General features: G+C 36.9%; 1 protein-coding gene across 1 annotated transcript in view; it reads left to right on the forward strand.

Annotated features, from left to right (window-relative positions):
* The window catches only part of Hmcn1 (hemicentin 1), a 439,469-nt gene that overhangs the window by 115,628 nt on the left and 302,995 nt on the right, over nucleotides 1-20,846 (forward strand). The window contains exons 3-4 of the mRNA XM_027417405.2: nucleotides 11,957-12,115; nucleotides 13,192-13,314. Coding sequence (XP_027273206.1) covers nucleotides 11,957-12,115; nucleotides 13,192-13,314 — 282 coding nt within the window. The remainder of the gene's footprint in view (nucleotides 1-11,956; nucleotides 12,116-13,191; nucleotides 13,315-20,846) is intronic.

Here is a 20,846-nt window from a genome sequence, read left to right on the forward strand (position 1 = left end):
TTAACTTGCTACTTAATTCTCATCACTTTTATCTCCCTTAGAATAGAAAAATCTTTGGATGTTGAGATTCTGCAAAAAAAAAAAAAAAAAAAAAAAGAAAGAAAGAAAGAAAGAAACAAAGAAACAAAGAAAGAAAGAACGTCTTTATAGAATTGTTTAGCCTGTTAAGGGATTATGACTTGAGCAATTCCATTTTCTTGGTGGCCTCAGTCTTTACAGTCACTCATTCTGCTGTGAACCCCTGGTGATAAGAACCTTGTAGTTCTGGATGTCACCTCTGTACTGTCTCCAGGATACACCAGGGTAGTAGGATGTGGCTTACATAGCTACATGACACTTCTTTAAAAAAAATTCACTAGGAGCAACACTATATCAAAATGATTTAAACTCACCTGTGCAAAGATATCTTAAAAGCCTAATCTCAGTCTTCAATATTTTGTAGAGACCCAGAGAGGCCACTGTCAGGGAGCTTTCAAGCTGAGGACCTATTAGGGAGAGATTAGCCGTGTTCACCTTCTTCTCTGTAAGAATGCAGCTGAACTATTTTCACAGAAGTCTGAACAGACTGAAAATAGCCACATTGCAAATAAGATCTGGCACTGCACTGCTGCTTCCTGCCTCTCCCTGTTTGCATTTTGAAGGATCTTCAGGGAGTGTCCGCATCCTCCCTGTGCCATTTGTCTCCAGGGTGAAGGAAGGATCCTGCTTCCTGACTCACACCCCTTGACTCTCTTGGCAGCGATCTTCCCAACACCCTCTGGGATTGAATCAGATGCAGTCAGTATCTAGGGGAGTTTAATTTTTACCTCCATTCAAAACAAAACAAAACAAAAATCCCTCTCTCTTGGAACTGGAGCTGGTGTTCATGTCTCTGGACATTTGCTCTGGGCGAGGCACGTCTTATTATTATTATTTATTTCTGTTTTGTTTTGGCTCGTGTTGTCATAAGATCCACAAGGGCACAATTAGAATATCTTGTTGAGAAAGAAATCAGATATTTAGATTTTTCCTTCATTCAGCAAGGATGCCATGGATGTATTTTAATTTGAAAATTTCTAGTAAATGCTTCTTCTACTTTTTTTTCAATTAAGGGCCCCAAAAATCATGTGAAGTAAGGGCCAAGTTAATAACAAACAAACAAACAAACAAACAAACTCAAGCCAACAACTGTAGACTAAATTAGCACTTCAAGTTTAATCTAAGAAATATATTCTGTTTTCTCTTGCTTCTTTGCATGGAGAATATTTTATTGTTTCATAAATTAGTATGGACAACTAGGTATGTTATATATTTTATACAGTTTTCATGTAGGATAATAGATTTTATTTGGGGTACAATTTCCTGGCCCCCACCCCTGCCAAATCACTGGCATCCATCAAAGCAAGGATTGCTTCATTATTAAACCTAACTTGGACTTGTGGAAAAGCAAACATCTAAAAAACATTCCTTTCACATCTAAATTGATTTTGAAAATCAGAAAAGGGAATTCAATCTGAAGCACATTAAATACATGTCCATTAACACTGCATCTATCTTAGTTTATTTTCCCATAGAGAAATGGAATAAGAAAACTAATCTAAACATTTCTAAGAAAAATTGACAAAAGTTACTACATTGAAATCATTACATTTATTGCATTAATTGTATTTTATTTCTTTTCATCTTGTTGACAGAGAAGTAAGTTTAAAGGCAAATGAACTTTCTCTCTGGGGAAAAGGAGGGAAAGACAAATGACAACAAATGGTATTCAGATCACACAGAGCTTGGCAATTAATAAAGTTGTAAATATTCAGGGAAGAATATTCTTGGGTCACATTCTTTGTAAGAAATTATAAAGCCTGTTGAGTTTTTGAAAATATTATTGGCACTGTTATGCTTTTTAAGTATTTTATCCAAATGTTTTAAAGAACAAAAAGCACATTAGTCAAACATTTGAAATACCAAGAAAAAATTCTACAAAAATAATAACTAAGAGATTTCTACATAATTAAATGACACTCCCAACTTTCATATATATTGTTGATCCTCCCCCAGTGCAAAGTTCTCCATAGAACGTACTTCCTTTTGTAACATTTAATGGAATAGACTTTTAAAGAGCCCAAATGTATGTGGGACATTTATGTTCACATAGCAAGAGGATAAAGATGTAAGAAGATCAGGGTGGGGAAAATGTTTGGTTGTTCCAGAAGAATGGTTGATACTAAAATCCTTTGCCAACAGAGACCATGAAACACTATGGCTAAGCTGACAGTGTTCACAAATGAAGGCCAAGGTAATGCCAACTTTAGGAGAATTTGCTATGACAGATAGGAAGCACTTCATGTAACTTCTTGTATTCTAAGTCACACAGCTATGATCAAGTGTACTTCTTACTTCTATAGTGAGATGCCAAATAAAGAAATAAAATAAAACAAAGCATGGTTCAAAACCAAAAGAGAATGGGCTATATATCATCATAGACATAGATATTATATAAATGCATAGAAAGTTTTATTTTTATATTTGGTGTTGTAGTTTTTATATTAAAAAATATTTTACTTCTAGCCGGGTGTTGGTGGCGCATGCCTTTAATCCCAGCACTCGGGAGGCAGAGGCAGAGGCAGGCAGATCTCTGTGAGTTGGAGGCCAGCCTGGTCTCCAGAGCGAGTGCCAGGATAGGCTCCAAAGCTACACAGAGAAACCCTGTCTTGAAAAAACCAAAAAAAAAATACTTCTAACATATTTGACTTATGCATCTTATATATATTTACTATATATAAAATACATCAATATATTTACATATATCAGTATTTATAAAATATAGACTCTAAAAGAAGAGTGGCCTGTACTTAATTGTTTAATTTGGGGAAAATAATTTGATTAAAAAGTCCAATTTGTAATGCATGTGTAAGCTTCAGGATCAGATTATGGCATCTGGTCCAATTGCTGTTGCTACCTGGAGCGTTTCTTTAAGGGAAACAATCTCCATGTACTTATGACATTAGTTTGGATTAGTTATGGAATGTGTGCCCTAGAGAACGTTTTGCAAGTGTTTCAAAGTCACTATTTCAATTTAAAACTACCTAAATATTACTATTTCCTCTTATATGTGAGTAAACACCAGTGTTGAGATATTAAGTGACATGTCTCACTTAGTTCCCCAAATTTCAAGCACCAGGGCTGATCTATGTTCGTATATTCACATATGCACCCATTATATATTTATACACATCTACATATGTTTGAATGTGTGTTTATATACACACATTTTATATATATGTATGTATATCTATATGTGTATTTGTATGTAACAACAATTAAAGAAAAAGAGGCCATGAATTTAAAAGAGAGTAAGTGGGAGGCACAAGGGAAGATTTGGAGGGAGGAAAAGGAAGGGGAAGTTATATAATGTTTACTATCTCAAGTATATTACTATATATTACAAGTATATTACAATATATTACTGTCTCAAAAGAATTATTAACAAAACCAAACCAAACCAAAACTGCGGGCTTTTAATGCCTAAGCCAGCCCTTCATTGCTGTTACTTTCTTTCCTTCCAACTATTGCTCTAAGTAACCTTGTTAAATCTAATCAAATTAACATATTTATTTACATAATTTCTCTTTTATTTTAGTGCAAAGCAGGAAAGTAGAAAATTAAAGGCAGCTGGGGGTCTATGGCTGCTGACCTTATCCTTATCAAAATGAATTCATTTCTGAATTGTTTTTACCTCTGTTCCTGCTTCCCAACTGCTCTTGAGTAATTAGCTCACCTAAAATTACGGAGCAGAAAGTGGCAAATTAATTACAGCTAGAAAGTTACTCTCTCTCCTCAGAAAATTTCTACTAAATTAGAGGGGCCAAGTTTATTTAAGAGTGATTACAGGTACATTTATCAGGTAGTGTGATGATGATGATGATGATGATGGTGGTGGTGGTGGTGGTGGTGGAGATTGTAGTATTATAACTTCTCTGTGGCAAGTGAAACATATTGATTAGTTTGCTTCTTAGATTTTTTTTTTGTTTGAGTTTCTGAAAGAGTAGTTCCTTGAGGACTACCATGGGTCCTCAAGGGTGAATGAGAGAGACTGCCAGTGAAGAGTACCTGTGAAATGCATGACTAATTTTTAGGGGCCCATCCTAGTGCCATATCCAGAACGAAATGAATGATGAGTGAATGTCAGAGGACAAAGATTATAGAAGCATATGCTGTCTGTTTGGAAAACTGAATATACAGATGGTTGGAGTGGGGTTGGTGTGGATGGCAATGGGAAGTTTCTCGATCTTTCTTTCAAAGAGCACCTGTGTGAGACTGTTTTTAAAATGAATACATGATCCACTGCAAAATTAGCTTTTGAGGCTCCCAGTGAAAAAGAGTCCCCTACCAAGGGGTTGTCTGTTCCCTACAGTTATTTATAGATCTGGTTCTGTCTGGTTTTAGATAACAGTTGGAAGTCAAAATGCTTTCTTGAAAAATGCAGGTTTACTAGAGTAAAATTGCAATGTGTCTTCTAATCAGGTAGATACAAGGAAAAATTGAGAGGTTTCTTCTCAGTCTAAATAGATCAGAAGCATTTGTTTCTCCAAGAGACCTTTATTTTTATTTCTTGGGTCTTGCAAAAAATTGAAGATTAGTTTTGGAGCCTTGGAATTGGAATTGACTTTGAGTATTGTCTTTGCAATTACCCTGTCAGAATCTTGGATCCTTTCCTGAGTACTATCAGTATCCAAGACCCAAACAATTCTAACTTGAGATTTCAGTGCTGGCCTTCGTCTGAAGATGACACCTGGGACCTGCATACAGCAACATCTGGGAGCCTCTGCTGATGCTGGAGCTCTGTATCTGCTCTCTTTGGCAGATACATCACATTAGTGAATACTGGTCTAGTCATCAGCTAAATCCCTTGGGTTTCCACATAGAAACTTTTAAACCAAGGCTCCATCTTTCTTTGTACGTGTTGATTTTTAATAATCTTCATTTGTCTACTGTATTGTATATATGTGGTTCCCATTTTAGCAGATTCTTTTTTATTGGTTATTTAATGACTGTAAACCCTGTCTATATAAAACTTCCTCATTGAAATCTTCATAAATTATACATTTTAAAAGTTAGTTTTATTAGTAAGATGAATTGTACTAATACATTTTCACATAGTAATAAAATAGGTAGTATAAATATTCATTTTATCATATTAGAGAAAATAGTCAACATTACAATCTTTATTGATTAATATATAATAAAAACATTACCAAGTATACTACAAAGCATTAAAAATCTGCATGTGAGTGTTGAAGCAGAAAAAAAGAGAGACTTTGATAGACAGCTAGAAGTAGCCTGGGAGGACAAGCAGGAAGGCAGGGACTGGGAAAAAACTGCGCTGCCCAGAGCAAATTTTGGCATTATGAATACCCAGTCTTTAGTGCGGCAAATGATGGCTGCAAGGACAGAGTTGGTCCTGCCTGGCTTGCTTTCTGGATCTTGTCTTCTGAGTACATGTGTCCATCTAGGAAGTATGATCAAAGATGAACTTCATCTAGAGAACACTTGTCTTAATTTGATGGAGAAAGAGTTGACAATAAAACAGCACTAAGGCCTTCAAGAATGAAGAAAGGAATTCTATAAGGAGTAGATATACAGGTGGGAAGGGAGGTTGCTAACAAGGATGAAACTGGGATTACAAAGTATCACTTTCCAGCTTCACATTTTGCCTGCGGTGAAGCCTGTGCACCTCTACAAGCCTTTGGAGTGAGGTGGGGCCAGGAAGCACATATGTTATACTCAGTGGCCTTCATCCTGTTGCCTTCTCCAATGGACTACTTTCTGTTATAAATCTTGTGAAGTATGAAGAAGCTCCTGGAATATGGGAATACTAAAATACATAATTTTCTTGATTCCTGTGTAAAGTATCAGGTGCCTGAAACATTATATATTCTTTATGAGTATTTGAAGTATAATAAGCTGATCCTCTGCTGGGACTCAACAAAGTTTCATTTGGTATAAAAGTTCCAACAAGCTCTAAGATCACTTTCTGATGAGTTATGTTCTTGACTGACAGTTGATAAGCTAGAAGTATGAGAATAGCTGTTATTGCTTAACCTGTCCAGCGTAAAGGTCAGCTACTGAGGCTTTAATTTGAAAGCCACGTTATTTAAGTTTATTTCATCATTTATTTGAAGCAAAGGGTAGCCTATTTGGTATGTGACATTCTTGGGGATGTGACATATATCATTACTATGATTTGGGAACGCCGAGGTTTCTTCCTGTCTCTGAGGACATCCTTGCCTTGTTTCCTACAGCACATGTGTCTGTAAACTCTGCAATTGTTCTGATTTATACTAACCTTGCTTTAGACACAGTTTAGAATAGATTCAATAGGACACAATCACTTCCACGTGTACATTATATTCTCTCGGTCTAAAATCAATGGTAGTATTTATAACTGAGGGTTATAAAATATTGATTCATTGGAACTGAACTCCACATCTAATTTTCCACGCAAACTGCACAACTAAGACCTTTTCAGCATGTGGATTCTGTGCCAGGGAACTCTAATCTGACTTTGACACCAGGCTCAAAATTCAGCAGAACACAATGACGTTAGAATAAGGGTAAGCACTGCAATTCCCATACAAAGTTCTTAGAGTCGAGCATGGTGACATAGGCCTGTAAATCCAAATATTACAAATGCCTGGGCAGGAAGATTATGAACTAGAGGACATCTGGTGCCATATAGCAAGACTCATGTCTCTAAAGTGGATTATTTTGGAATTTGTCTGCTTTTAAAAACTTGAAGTTAGATAGAAATAAAGAAAGAAAACTGAGATCTGGTTCATTGAAAATAAACACAAGGAAAGCCGAAGTGGGCTGTTGAGAAGTAATGCAGAATGGGACAGTGGCTTTCCTGCAGCTGGCTTGCTGGGTTCCTTGATCACATCTTCCCTTTAGGGTTGGGAGAGAGCCTTCAAATATCTCTAACTCCCCAGAGTTCAAAGGTTCAGTTTACTTCAGCTTCTTCCCACCCTGCCTTGTATTTAGAAAAGAGAGTAAGACAATCTGTGTTTTATTGCTTCCTCCACTGATAAGATTTCCATTCATTGTATAATCTTGCTTTCCAGGAATTCATTATTGAACATAATTGTTACTCTGAGGCTGTACTGCTTTCAGAGTTTATTCCAGAAGCAACATTTACTGTTGAAAGGTCACTGCTTCTAATTTTTTCAGTAAATGTTTTTACATCTGAAGTATCTCCCACAACTTAATAAATTGGAGCTTTCTGTAGAATTATAAAGATAAAATGAGTATCAGGACACTGAGCAAGAATGCTCCTACTGATATTGATTAGCTATATTTTAATTAAAAGAAAAACTCAAAAGTTTATAAAATTGGACCCTTTCTATGACATGCTTTGGCAATTGTTGAAATCGTTGTATTATGTAGTCGATCTCTATGCTATCTTTCATTTGTGTAGGTGCATGTTTCTGTGGTTTGGGTGATACATTTAGGTTACACAACCATGATTATTTTCTCCTGTTAAATATTAAACTTCACTGCATAACAAGAGGGAAAAAAGGAGAGAAGAAAGAGGGAGAAGAGAGAAACAAAGATAGAGAAAAGAGGAAGAAAGGAAGAGAGAAAGAATTAGCAAGAGAGCAAAGATAGAAAAAGTTTCATATACTGCTTATCATAAACATATATGTAGACATATGTACATGCATGTATATTTCTATATATGTATATATACATATATATTTATATATTCCATTTTCCTAGACATTATTAAAGAGCCACTTTGTTGTTTCTATTTTTAGAGGGTTCTTTCAGCTCTGGAGTGATATCACTTGAAATGAAACAGGCTGAGTTTGAATGAAGTTCAGATGGGATGCAGCAAGTGTACCTAGATTATGTACATTGCCTCTAACAATACCATCTGCTTCTTTACTCACCCATTCACTTATCCTTTCATTCATTAAATAACAATAGAACCCTGCTTCGTTCTTCAAGAAAAAGAGAAGGAAGCATGAATCACAATTTAACTCAAAAAGTACAACAATCTAAGAAGAAACAGTATTTGGTGGGTGCCCTGAAAAATGAGAATTTTCCTCCTTTGTTTGACAGCATGTTAGGCAAGCCTCTGCCTTGCAGAATAGAAGTCAACAAAAGTCTCCTCCCAGGCAGAGTGATAACTACATGATTTGGGAAGGATTTTCTTTTCACAATTTAGTGTTTTGTCAATCAAATATGTTAAAAATAAAGAAACATGTTGATCAATTAATGTAAAGAATAAATAATATAGTGTACATATCAATATGGTCTCAGTACTTAACTCAGAGTAGGCATCCATTGCATAAATACAAATAGAGTGTATTATTATAAAGAAAAGTATTGGTTAAATTAAAGTGACTTTTCTTTTTTGTTTTTAAAAAATTTTTAAATTTGAAACAAGCTTCTTTTACATATCAACCCCAGTTTCCTCTCCCTCCCTTCCTCCCCTGCCCCCCCAACCCCCTACTCCATCCCCTTTCGCCTCTCCATGGAGGATGAGGCCTTCCATGAGGGATCTTCAAAGTCTATCATATCATTTGGAGCAGGGCCTAGACCTCCCCCATGTGTCTAGGCTGAGAGAGCATCCCTCTATGCAGATTGGGCTCCCAAAGTCCATTCCTGTACTAGGGAATAAATACTGATCTACTACCTGAGGCCTCATAGATTAACCAGACCTCCAAACTGACATCCTCATTCAGGGGGTCTGGGTCAGTCCTATGCTGCTTTCCCAGCTATCAGTCTGGGGTCCATGAGCTCCCCCTTGTTCAGGACAGCTATTTCTGTGGGTTTCTCCAGCCTGGTCTTGACCCCTTTGCTCATCACTCCTCCCTCTCTGAAACTGGATTCCATGAGTTCAGCTCAGTGTTTAGGTGTGGGTGTCTGCTTCTGCTTCCATTAGATACTGGATGAAGGCTCTAGGATGGCATATAAGGTAGTCATCAATCTCATTATGTGAGAATGGCTTTTAAGGTAGCCTCAAGTTCTATGCTGCAGATTCTTTTGTAGTGTATCTATATTTTCTTGCGATACATATTTTTTGCCAAGCTTATGTTATTTTTTAAAAATATTCAGTAGAAGACATACATGTCTACAAAGGAGTTTCAACATTGACTAAGATACTGGCAACATTTAAGTAATTTTTGGTATTTACCACTACAATTTATAGTGTCAGCATTCCTCCTATTGATTCCATGAGTCCAGAAAACATACACAGATAATTACTGACAATTTTTAATTCAAAATTTGAAGGGATGTATTGTATCCAATGTTTATCAAAAGTAAAATGCATCCATTTACCTTTTGATTTAAGACAAAACTTTATTTTTTTTACTTTTTTAAGCTTTATAAAAATCATTGCAGATAAAAAGAAATCACACACCAAAATGAACTAGACCCAAAGAACATAGAACTCAATTAACTTTTAACTACCATTAGAGTAGCCGAAATAGAGTTGTGAAGCTTTTTACTGGACTTTATATTTTCACGATCAGATAAGTTTTATGAACTTATTAATTCCTCACTGCCTGGGCAGGTCTACCCCAAGCAGGAGCAGGCTGGGGGAGATCTGGGTGAATGGCACTTTGGACAGGAGTTGGGTAAGAACAGGGGGTCACTCACCTAGTTGCTGATGGGTAGGTGGAAAAGTAAGGAAGAGTGGCCTGTACCCAGATTCAGGGAGTTCCTCCCTGCCTGGGCGTGTCTACTCCAAGCATGCACAAGCCTGGGGAGATCTGGGTGAATGGCGCTTTGGACAGGAGTTGGGTAAGAGCAGGGGGTCACTCACCTCGTTGTGATCAGTTGGCGGAAAGGGCCCGGTAGAAAAAATCTATATATGAAAACACATCATGAGCTTTATTTATAAGCTTATTACCTCTATAAACTATCATCAAAGACATTAACTTACACTTTAGTAAAGTAAAGCAATTTGAATTTTGCCTCTGATAACTTCTGCTAAGAAACTTATCAAAGACTTTTAGGTCAATGCCCTCACCTTTTAATTACCAGTCAAGACTTAAGCATCCTTAATGAATTCCAGTGGACCATTCCAAAGTACTGCTGTCTAATAAATTGCAGCATGAAACTCAATTACAATTTTTAGGAATGTAGCCATGCAACTCAAAATATGTAGAGTACTATCATTCAAGTATGTCATTAGTAAAAAAAAAAATAGCACCCCTTTAATTTTTAAATTTAAATGCATATCAATAAAATGAAGTCAATTTAAAATTCAGTTGCCTGGTTTTATTAACCACACTTCAGTTGCTCAGTAGCCAGATCAGACTACTTAGTAGTTACATATTACAGAAGAGATAAAGCAATTGCTTTTTAGGTATGTTGGTGGTTATTTGTTATTTAATTGTCAGAAGACCAAACTCAGGTGTCAGAGAAGGGTTCAATATGGATTTTATATTAGTTTCTTTTGGAAAAAGAAGAACCTCATTTTTTTTTCCTTTAAGGGAACTATATCTACAATGAAATAGTTTCAATAAGATATGAATTACTAGTTAGCATTTACTTTTAATTTTCAGTTAGATATAAATAAGAAGATAATAAAGATACTGTACCCTTTTGGGGAAAAGAATGGTTTTACTACTTAAAATTACTATAATTAATATATGTATATAAAATTAATGTATGTGATTACAATATAATTGGTATGTGGAAATGTGAAAGTCAGAGAAAATGTCATTTTAAATTATAAAAGTGCACTTACATCCAGAGTAGAAAAAAATTAAACTGTGAGTATGTTCCGGCATATGTGACTCAAATATTTCCTTTTTACTAAATATTCCTAACTTTTCTTAATGTCCTGAGATTCTTCATTAGTTCTTATACAAAAGCCAAATCATTTCATCTTGAAGAGTATGACACAGGGAAAGCTGATGCCTTAAAGAGAACACCTTTTACTTGTAATTGTGGTTTGTTCAGTTTGAGCTGTGTCAATTGACAACTTCTTTCCAATATTGTTCATTAGCCAGTATTGAGCCTCACACACATGAAGTTGGGTGCCTCACAAGCTTGTACACATGACAAGAAGTGTTCCCAGTGCTTAGAAATACTTTATTGATTTTTATCAATATGTTGTAACTGCTTCATTCAAATTTATAGGGCAAAAAGGTAGGGGTCGCTTTCGAGTGCAGGTTATCTTTAAGAGATGCATTCAGTTTTTGGATGAGTTTGAGCTCTGGGAGGATCTCAGTTCAGCAGATTAGATTTAAGACTGCTCCTGGTAACATTTAGTGACAACTAAGGACTTAGGAAGTCACCGATGCTCCTAGGGAAAGTGTGTGCCTAAGTCAAAGGATTTTGAGTGTCCTCTATGCACAAACTGATCAAGGTTAACTAAATCTTCCCATTCCTGTGCCCCTGATGCATGGTCTATAGAGAGAACACCCTTCCTGTTTGTTTGGTACCAGATGACAGTAACTAAGGGACAGTTAATATCTCAGATACTAGTTACTAACACAAGTAGTGACTATTTCTCACTTCCCAACTATATACTCATTTCAAGTCATTTATGGCAATAAGATATATAATATGCACACATATATGATGTATATATGAAAAATACATCAAGTGATATATGTGAGAAATACATCAAGTACCCTTAAAACACAAAGCATTTGGAGTGTATCTGAAGAATGAGTAGGGCAGCTAATCACAGACACAGCAAGTTTGAAAGAGGGGAGAGCATATTATCTCAACATCGGGAAGAATAAAACTAACCCATCAGTACAGAATTTTTCCAGTTCTGTATCAATTGATTGATATATTTGTTCATCCTCTCCTCACTAAAGTGATTAATTTGGTAGCAAACTGACAGAAAATAAAAGTAAAGAGTGATTGTTTGACATTTAAACTCCTAAGGTCACTTAGGCCCCAAATCCCCATTTCATCATGAAATGATTTCATCTTGCTTTCTGTTCAACAGGGTGGAGGTGATTGTCCAGAAATGAGTATTGGAGCTATAAAAATTGCCCTGGAAATTTCTCTTCCTGGATCTTTCATCTATGTTTTCACTGATGCACGGTCCAAGGATTACCGGCTCACCCACGAGGTGCTGCAGCTTATTCAACAGAAACAATCCCAAGTAAGTAGGCATCGTCCCTAGACCTGCTTGTCTGAACAAGCACGGAAGCTTGCTTATCCCTTTTGATTATTCTGTGGTGTGATAAATATTCATAGTCATAACCATTTAACCACCCATTTAACCAAATAGTTTGTACATGGCATATAATTCTAATGTAGTAAATTCATACTTATCATAGCATATTGATACTTTGGGTTTGACCACAAAGAAGAAATGATTGCAGATTAACAAAAGTACTTATTAACATCTTAGCCAAATTGGTTAGGTCTATATCTCAAATGCCACTTTTTTTTTTTATGGGGAGTCTTTCCTGAGTTATTTATCTAGTATTGTTAGTTAGTTATTGCCATGGTAACAAAACTCAGTTTAAAGCACAGCATTTTATTTTTCCCATGTTAGCACGCTAGTTAACCTAGGCTACTAAAGCCTGCCTAGGAATGTGTAGGTCTGGGAATGTTTAGATGCTTTGGGTAAATTGGCTTTTCTTTACAGATTTCTTTTAAGATGAAGGGGTCGATTTAGGCACACCCTTCTTGTGGCCATGGCAGAAACACTGGAGACTAACTAGAAGTGCTCAAGGTCTTTTACATTGAAGCACTGAACTTACAGAGTGTTTCTTCCACCTCAAGCTTTTGACAGTCAAGCCAGATGGCCAAACTCAGATCCAAAGATGACAATATAAATAATGTTTCGTTCATGAGAAGATCGTCAAAATTCTTTGCAATGTGAATGTATACATGATGAGATGAGGAACTGAGGCCGCTGGGTATGCTCGTAGAGTTGTGTTCTCCCTTCCATAGCCAAACTGAAACATTGGTGACTGTGTTCCTGCGGAGGCCCATGGTTAAACAGAGAATAAGGTTAATAATTACCATATGGTATTTGTCCCCTAATATTCTGGTATGTAATAGGTGCATACACACACACACACACACACACACACACACACACACACACTCACACACACACACACACACACACTCACACACACACACACACACACACACACACACACACACACACACACACACACTTCTGGAAATCTATCAAACTCTTGTCTGCTTTTACAATCTCAGGTGGTATTCGTGCTCACTGGAGACTGTGATGACAGGAGTCATATTGGATACAAAGTCTATGAAGAAATTGCCTCTACAAGTTCTGGTCAAGTGTTCCATCTGGACAAAAAACAAGTGAATGAGGTCAGTTTAGTAAAGTAGGTCTACTTTGTCAGCTACTCTGTCAAAATCAGCTATGCCACTCTGACTGTGATTTTGAGTTCTAAAACAGCTATAACCTGCAGATCTTACCCCTAGGCTTCACATGGGTCAATAACTGATATGGAGAGACAGATTCATTCAATATTAGTTTCCAGATTGAATAATGTTATAGCAACAAGACATTTAGACACTAAAGCTCAACATTCATTTGGTTAAATAAGATCTCTTTGTACTTCATGTTGTTTGAAAAGTCAATTGGTGTTCCTGATGAATAACTTTCAGGTAACAGGTAAAATTAGTCTTGACCTCTTTTTTAAGTTGAATATGAGAAAATTAATTATCAAGCAAAATTCCAAAGAGGTTTATTATCCAATGTTCAAAATATAAAATCTATGGCCAATAATTGTAGAATTAGAAAAAAGATTGATAAGAAATTCTGTAAATCATTGTAAGAAAAATGTGTTGTTTGAAAAAGTCCTTAATATCAGTCTAATGATTATGGTTTCCTTTTCTTCCTGTCTGTTGTCCTGCTGTGGCTTCATTTGCCTTATAAATTTGTTTATTCATTTATTGATTGATTGTAAAATAGTGTTTGATAGGAGAAGGATGAGTCTTGGTTTCTGTCAATCAGTGTCCCTCCAGTCCCCTTGCTGATTAATTCATGAAAGGGTGTGGTGTCTCTTTTATTGTGGACCAATGAGACTCAAAGGCATGTTGTCTAGGGGTGACTTGGAGAAATTCTCTGCTCCTAGATCTTGTTGTGCACACTAATGAATACTGATCTGATGCTGGTAGCTTGATACAAGTCTGCCAATCAAACATGTAAAACATGCTTAACAGCTAAGAAAGCCCAGATACTGGGCTTTCTGGCATCTTACCCCTTCAGTCTCCTAACTCATTTTAATGCTGAGTGTCTGTTGCTGTGGGAATGATGCTTTCCTCAGGGCAAGTGATTAGTCAATTACATAAAAATGAACGAATCCAGAAATCTTATATTTCACTGTGACTTGGGCTGTGTGAGGTCTAGCTGCCTTGTTTATAAAATGGAGAAAATAGAATTTTTATTTCATTAAATGAGAATGCAGGTGAAATGTTCTGTACAAGGTACTGTACAGGGTATGTGATGAATAAATACTGATTGGTATTGTGGTAGTCTCCTAGGCTCATGATTTGAATGCTTAGCCATCAGGGAGTGGAACTGTTGGAGAAGGCTTAGGTGTAGCCTTGTTGGAGTAGGTGTGTCACTTGGGATGGACTTTGAGGTTTCAAAAGCCTATTCTAGGCCCAGTTCTCTCCCTCTGTCTATGGATGTAAAGCTCTAAGCTACTGCTCCAGGACTATGCACGCCTGCACACTTCCTGTCAAGATGACATTGGACTAAATCTTTGAAATTGTAAGCCAGCCCACGATTGAATGCTTTCTTTCATAAGAGTTACCTTGGTCATGGTGTTTCTTCACAGCGAAAGGACAGTGTCTAAGACAGGGACTCTAACCCTGTGCCACCATGTGTCTTGGGGAACAGACATGTGTACTGGAAGGAACGCTGAGTGGGAGGAACCAGGTAGAGCTTGAAATTTTCTTTTTCCTGGTTCATGAGTGAAGATATTGTGAAGGTTTGCTGAAACTGTCTACATAATATATCCCATTAAGAAAGCCACCAGAATGGAAGATTTGTTAATAGAAAATACTGTAACATTGACCAGACAGGACTTGCAAAACTTTGGGATAATAAGTTAGTATTTTTTCCTTTTCCAATTGTTCTAAATTCTTTTATTTCATAAATGCTCCAAACTCTGAGGTAAATAGATGCTTTCATGCTGTGTACTCGTTTAATAGACACAAAATCCTAGACACTAAGTCCTTGCATTTTATTCATGAGAAAATTTTCATGTACTCTTTCTAAAGGAAGCTTAGGAGTGTTGTGCATTTGCCTTCATGATCTACATAATCAGTCTTAGAACCTAGTGGGAGTACAGCTGCAGTTCATTTGAAGTTTTCATTATCTGTTCTTTTAGGGGGGATATATGGAGGATCTAGGTATCTTTCATTTATATTGAACATAAAAGGAAATCCAAAGTGAAATTATTTGGCTGAATACCAGTGACCTGTAAATCACTGTGTGGTGGTTTTTGTGTCTTGAAAACAGGTTAAGATACACATCTTAGTTCACCTTTGAAGACAGAACAGGCACCAAGTTTTATTGTACCATTCCATTGAGTTGAAAGCTGGGTGGTTGTCATTCTAATTAATGCTTGCTTTGATTTAAAAAAAAAGTCAAAGGCTATATGCTGTGTCAGAGAAGCAAGCAAAAAGTATACATTGCTAATTATTTTCTTCATTTGTCCTGAGCTCCCCAAGCATCCTCCATACTTCTCACAGTCATTACCTCTACCTTTTCATTCTCATTCAAAGCTTCTTCCTGGACATCTCAGCCTGATGGGTGTTTCCCATCTAACAAGTGTTAACATCCTTGTAGTTATATCTTACTGACTGGGTTATCAATAACCATTGCAACAGAGGACATAAGATTTACTCAAAGGGACCAAAGATTGTTTAGTGAATGATAGTTTGCCACAGTTTGGGCAGGCCTAAGGGCAGCCATCAAGGGATAATGAAGCATGAAGGATGTAGGAACAAGTGTCTAACTATATTCTCCCAGAGCTTAAAGAGGGGAAGAAGAAATTCATAATATTACCCATTGTGTAAATGATTTTCTTCATGCTGCCAGCTCCTGAATAAACATTCAGAGGCTTAATATTAATTATAATTGTTTGGCCAATGGCTCAGGCATATTACTGACTAACTCTCACAATTGAACTAACCCATTTTTACTAATCTGTGTATCACCACATGGCCGTGACTTACTGGTAATGTACTGGCATCTTACCCCTTCAGTGGCTACATGGCAACTGCCTGACCCCACCTTCTTTTTTCCCATATCTTTGTTTGAATTTCCCACCTGGCTTTATTCTGCCAGTCTATTGGCCAAATCAGCTTTATTTATCAACCAATAAAAGCAACATATATTCAAAGCATCCAGAAGGGCATCCCACATCAACAGTGAAACACAAACTGAAGACTCAGGAAGAACTGTGGCCTAGGGTAGGCAAACTGAAGCCCCGTGGGATAAATATAAAACCCCTTTGTATTTCCCGAAATCTCTCTGGAATGCAGAATTCAGGGGTCCTATTGAGGCAGTGTTTAAGGTCAGTATCCCATGACATGGAAATTGGTAAACAATTGTTCTGAAGGGACAAAGATGAAGAATAAATAGTACTGTGTAGTAGTAACCCTTTCAGATTTCTGACCATTGTTCATATCTCAGGCATGAGACCTTAAACAAGTTACATAATTTTCTATGTTTCCATTGTATTTTTAACTGCCAAATGAGAAAATTAATTAATATTACACTATAGTCCTTTCAGATAAAGATGTTTAATTAAATACTAAATAGTTTTCTTTTTATTTAGTGATGCAGTCGAGTCCAAATATCCTAGAAATATTATTCCTAAAGTGGTATGTCCTAAACCAAAGAAATTTATATTGTGTGGTTGCATCTGGGGTGAGAGGCCAAGGGTGCATGCTGTGTTGGAAATGCTGGGGTTTTAGATCCAGAAGGACCTGAATTTGAATGAACTCTCTCCCTTTTGCTAGAAGGACACCTCTCTGGAAGATTTTCTACAACATATCTGGGATTAAATCCCTTCATGCGAACAGGGCACAGCCATTGCCTTAGAGGACTATTGTAAAGATGAAAGAAAATGAGGAATATTTGCAGTGAGCTACAGAGAATCCCATGGAAATAGAAACAACCAACCGGTCTGAAAGTCTATAAAGACAGGGGTTTCTCCTTTGTTCAGAAGGGCGTCTACAGTTTGCTCAATGACACCCTTATCACATAGAGTCATCAGAAGGATAATGCTATTTGGGAAGCATCATCTTCCCAGATAAATGCCTAAAGGAGAATTGATCTGGAACTAGGGAAGAATCCCGTAAGACTATTAATCATACCTTGCATATAAAACTTGCTTTACTCCCTATCATAGTGAGTAATAAAACTGCTAAAAGATGAAGAATTTAACTATTTATTTAAAGAATGTTAGCATCAGTGATAGTGATAATAATAACTCAGATAGAGGGGTTACTGTGTCCTATGCACCCATCAGGGTGCATTCCTTTAATCACTGTTCAAGCTACCTGTCTCAGAAACTCTGGGAAGAATAAAGCTTGGCCTCCTACAGTCTTCTGGAGTTGATGCCTATAGATGCAGCCATTGAGCAGACAGGAACAGGCACCAAAGCTCTGGATAGTTTGTAAGAGAATCCAGGTGAAAGGCTGGCGGTGCATCATGGGGCTGAGCTGGACAGGTCCAGGGGTTCCTGTACTGGGCAACAGACAAGATGATCCTCTCCTCACTGTATCACGAAGTAGGACAATTCATTAAAGATAACACTCCCCCGTCCCCACTGAAGAATGTCTGATGGGAAGGAAGTGTGGAAGTGATCTCACTAGGTATTTCAAGGAAATAACTAAAGTGAGAAAAATGAAGTGACAATCTATGAAAAGCCCAACAGCCTGGCAAAGAAATGCCGTACAGGTTAGAGATCATCTGGCTTGAGTTTTCCGTGCTGGGTCTGCAATCATTTTCCCTGAGTTCAGGACTCAGACCAGAAAAACTATAAACTTTGCTAGAGTATGAATTTGGCACAACCATTTCTTGCAATTTTGGCCGACAGCTACTTTTGACTAGAATGTGGAAGAGCTCTCTGCCTGTGGGCTTAATTGCAAGAATTGTCCAGGGTTTTGGATAATTAGTGACGTGAAATGCTGTACCTGCCGTTTTGTTCTTCCGTACTCTGAATTTCACTCCAGATACCGTTTCAAAATATAACCTTGAAGCTGACCTTGAAAATAAGTGGAAACAAGTGCTTCCTCTGGAGTTTGAAAACGTATCAGAGACAGCTTTCACATTTTAGAAAGTGACAGGAAATGTGCAGAGATGATGTGGAAATGTGTCCAGCAACCCTTCTTTGAATTTACCTAATGAAATGTCAAAACTAAAGTGCAAAGCTCAGAGCTCATATATTAAAATGATGTAGGTACTGTGTCCATACCCACAAACACATCAAAATCAGTATCTACCCAGTGCCAACGCAATGCTTTTCTTGTTCCGCTGCTGTGCTCAAGTTGACAAACGCTTAGGAGATTGCTTTAGGAACACATGTTTCAGGCACCTGGGAAAGTTTTTATTGGTTACTAATATGGCTAAATAAAGCCACGTGTACATTTTGTTTCCATTTGTTTAGTTGGAACAAAAATTAAAACCATTACTTTATTATTAAAAATATCCACTGACCTTACTCTTATGAACATATGGATTTTTTCATAATGACATTTAAAATATACATAGTGCATAATATTAATCAAAAATGGTGGGAGGACTTGACTGTTCTCATCAGAGCCTCAGTTAGGCTAAATACTTGCCCGGCTGTGTGAGCAACAAACTGAAGCAGAGGAGATGAGGAGTGGAGAACATATAGCTTAGAAGGAGAAGCCCTACAAAATGAGCCTCTGCCCTGGTTCCTGGTTTTGTGTATTGTTTCTGAGAACTGTTTGGAGCTCTCATTAGGAACTGCAGCCACACACTTTATAATAAGCACTGAGGTCTCCTGAGAGTGAGCAGCAGAACTCGCTGCCTTTGAATAGGAAAGTATTATCCCACAGTTCCTCGGAGAGACAATCATGGTACCCAAGCTCATAAGAAGCAGAAAATAGAATGGATACCCCTCACTAATACATGTTATTAAGACATCACTCACACACACATGCATGCACACACAACAAACCAACAACAAAAAAGAAAGAAGAGCCATCTCAACACAGGAAGTAGTTGACATAAATTACCTGGAGGAATATTTCTTAGAAGGGAAAAAAGAAATGTTGTTTGAGGATAAACTGGCCAGCAAGTTGCATGGTTTTAAGAGGACCAAAACAAACAGGAAAAGAAATAAATCCGTCTATTTTGCTGATGCTATTTTGATTAGAAGCTAAAATAAACTATCAAGTTCAACTCTGTCAGAGCTAACCAAACCGAATCAATTTCTTGCATAGCTGCTTCTGATTTACAAGAGCCCTCAACTACCCCAGTTACTGCCTCCACTTTTAAAGTGTCTGAAAAATGCATTTAAATTCCACATGGCTTGAGGGAGATTAGCCATCTTCCCCATTTAGTGGCTGAGTTTCCTTCCTTCTTTCTTTTTAGTTGGCATTGTAATGGGAAATACAGATTTGAATGGAGAGAGAGCTGCCACCCATGTGTGACATCTAGAATTGAAACAGTTGGTTAGCCTTGAGTCACTTTTGAAGAGTCAACTCATGGGGACCTGCAAAGGGCACAAGGAACTCAGAGAATGCCTACAGTACTGTGACAAATACTATTTTAATGAGCCTTTTTTTTTGTTTTACAGAGATTCAGCAATTTGGGTGTGCCTTTTCATATTTTATATATTGGATTTTAAAAGATTACCTTCTAAAGCTTTTTCTTTAGAAGAAGCACACAGCAATGTTAGAATAAAAAGCAATTTTTTCCTATTAGTTAAATCATAAATAAAAATGTTCACTGAGGACAATCCAATTTTCACTTCTCTTTTTTCCATAGTAAAGAGGCAATAAAAGAGTTAAAGAGTCAGAATAAGGGATGCTTTATTTGAGGAATGTCCCTGAGACTTAGGATAAGTAAACAGAACAAACCCATGCTTCATATACTTTCCTGTTTCCTTATGTATTCCTAACATGGACTGACAGTGATAGGGCTATGAAAGGAAATGCCTGAGATAGGATATGAATTCTTTAGCAAGAACTCCCATGGAACATTTGGGTTACGATATAGCTTTGTGATAAAAATTACCATTTGGCTTCTCTCTCTCTCTCTCTCTCTCTCTCTCTTTTACAGGAGAAAAATGCATGTCTAAGTCATAGAGTGTGTTATTTAAATGACTTTGATAACTGAGTCAGGAAGGAAAACAAAAGTCTTGTAATGTTCTTATATTTTAAATAGACATGGTTTATTTATATTAAAGCATCTTTGGATCATTTTGTGCCTTTATTTTGAAATCAGAAAAAATATGTATGGATTGGTTGAGTTACTTGCATTTCAAATATCTATAATCTGTGAGAAATAAGAAAATCTTTAGGGCTGAGCTGTGGTGGTACACGTGGTGGTATTTGGGAGACAGAATCAGTTGGATCTTTATAAGTTGGAGACACGGTGGTCTATAAAGTGAGTTCCAGGAAAGCCAGAGCTACACAGACAAACCCTGTCTTGAAAAACCAACAAACAAATAAAAAAGATCTTTAGGAATTAGTGACAATATATGTGAAAATTTTGTCATGTCCCTTTAATGATATTTATTAAATTACTTAATTAACTCAGTAATATAACAACTGATAAATTATAAATAATAAATAGTTATTGATTTAAGCAATGTTTACTAAAATTTTGTATCTGCTAAGAC

This window comes from Cricetulus griseus, chromosome 5 (genome assembly GCF_003668045.3).
Source record: "Cricetulus griseus strain 17A/GY chromosome 5, alternate assembly CriGri-PICRH-1.0, whole genome shotgun sequence".
Taxonomy (NCBI): domain Eukaryota; kingdom Metazoa; phylum Chordata; class Mammalia; order Rodentia; family Cricetidae; genus Cricetulus; species Cricetulus griseus.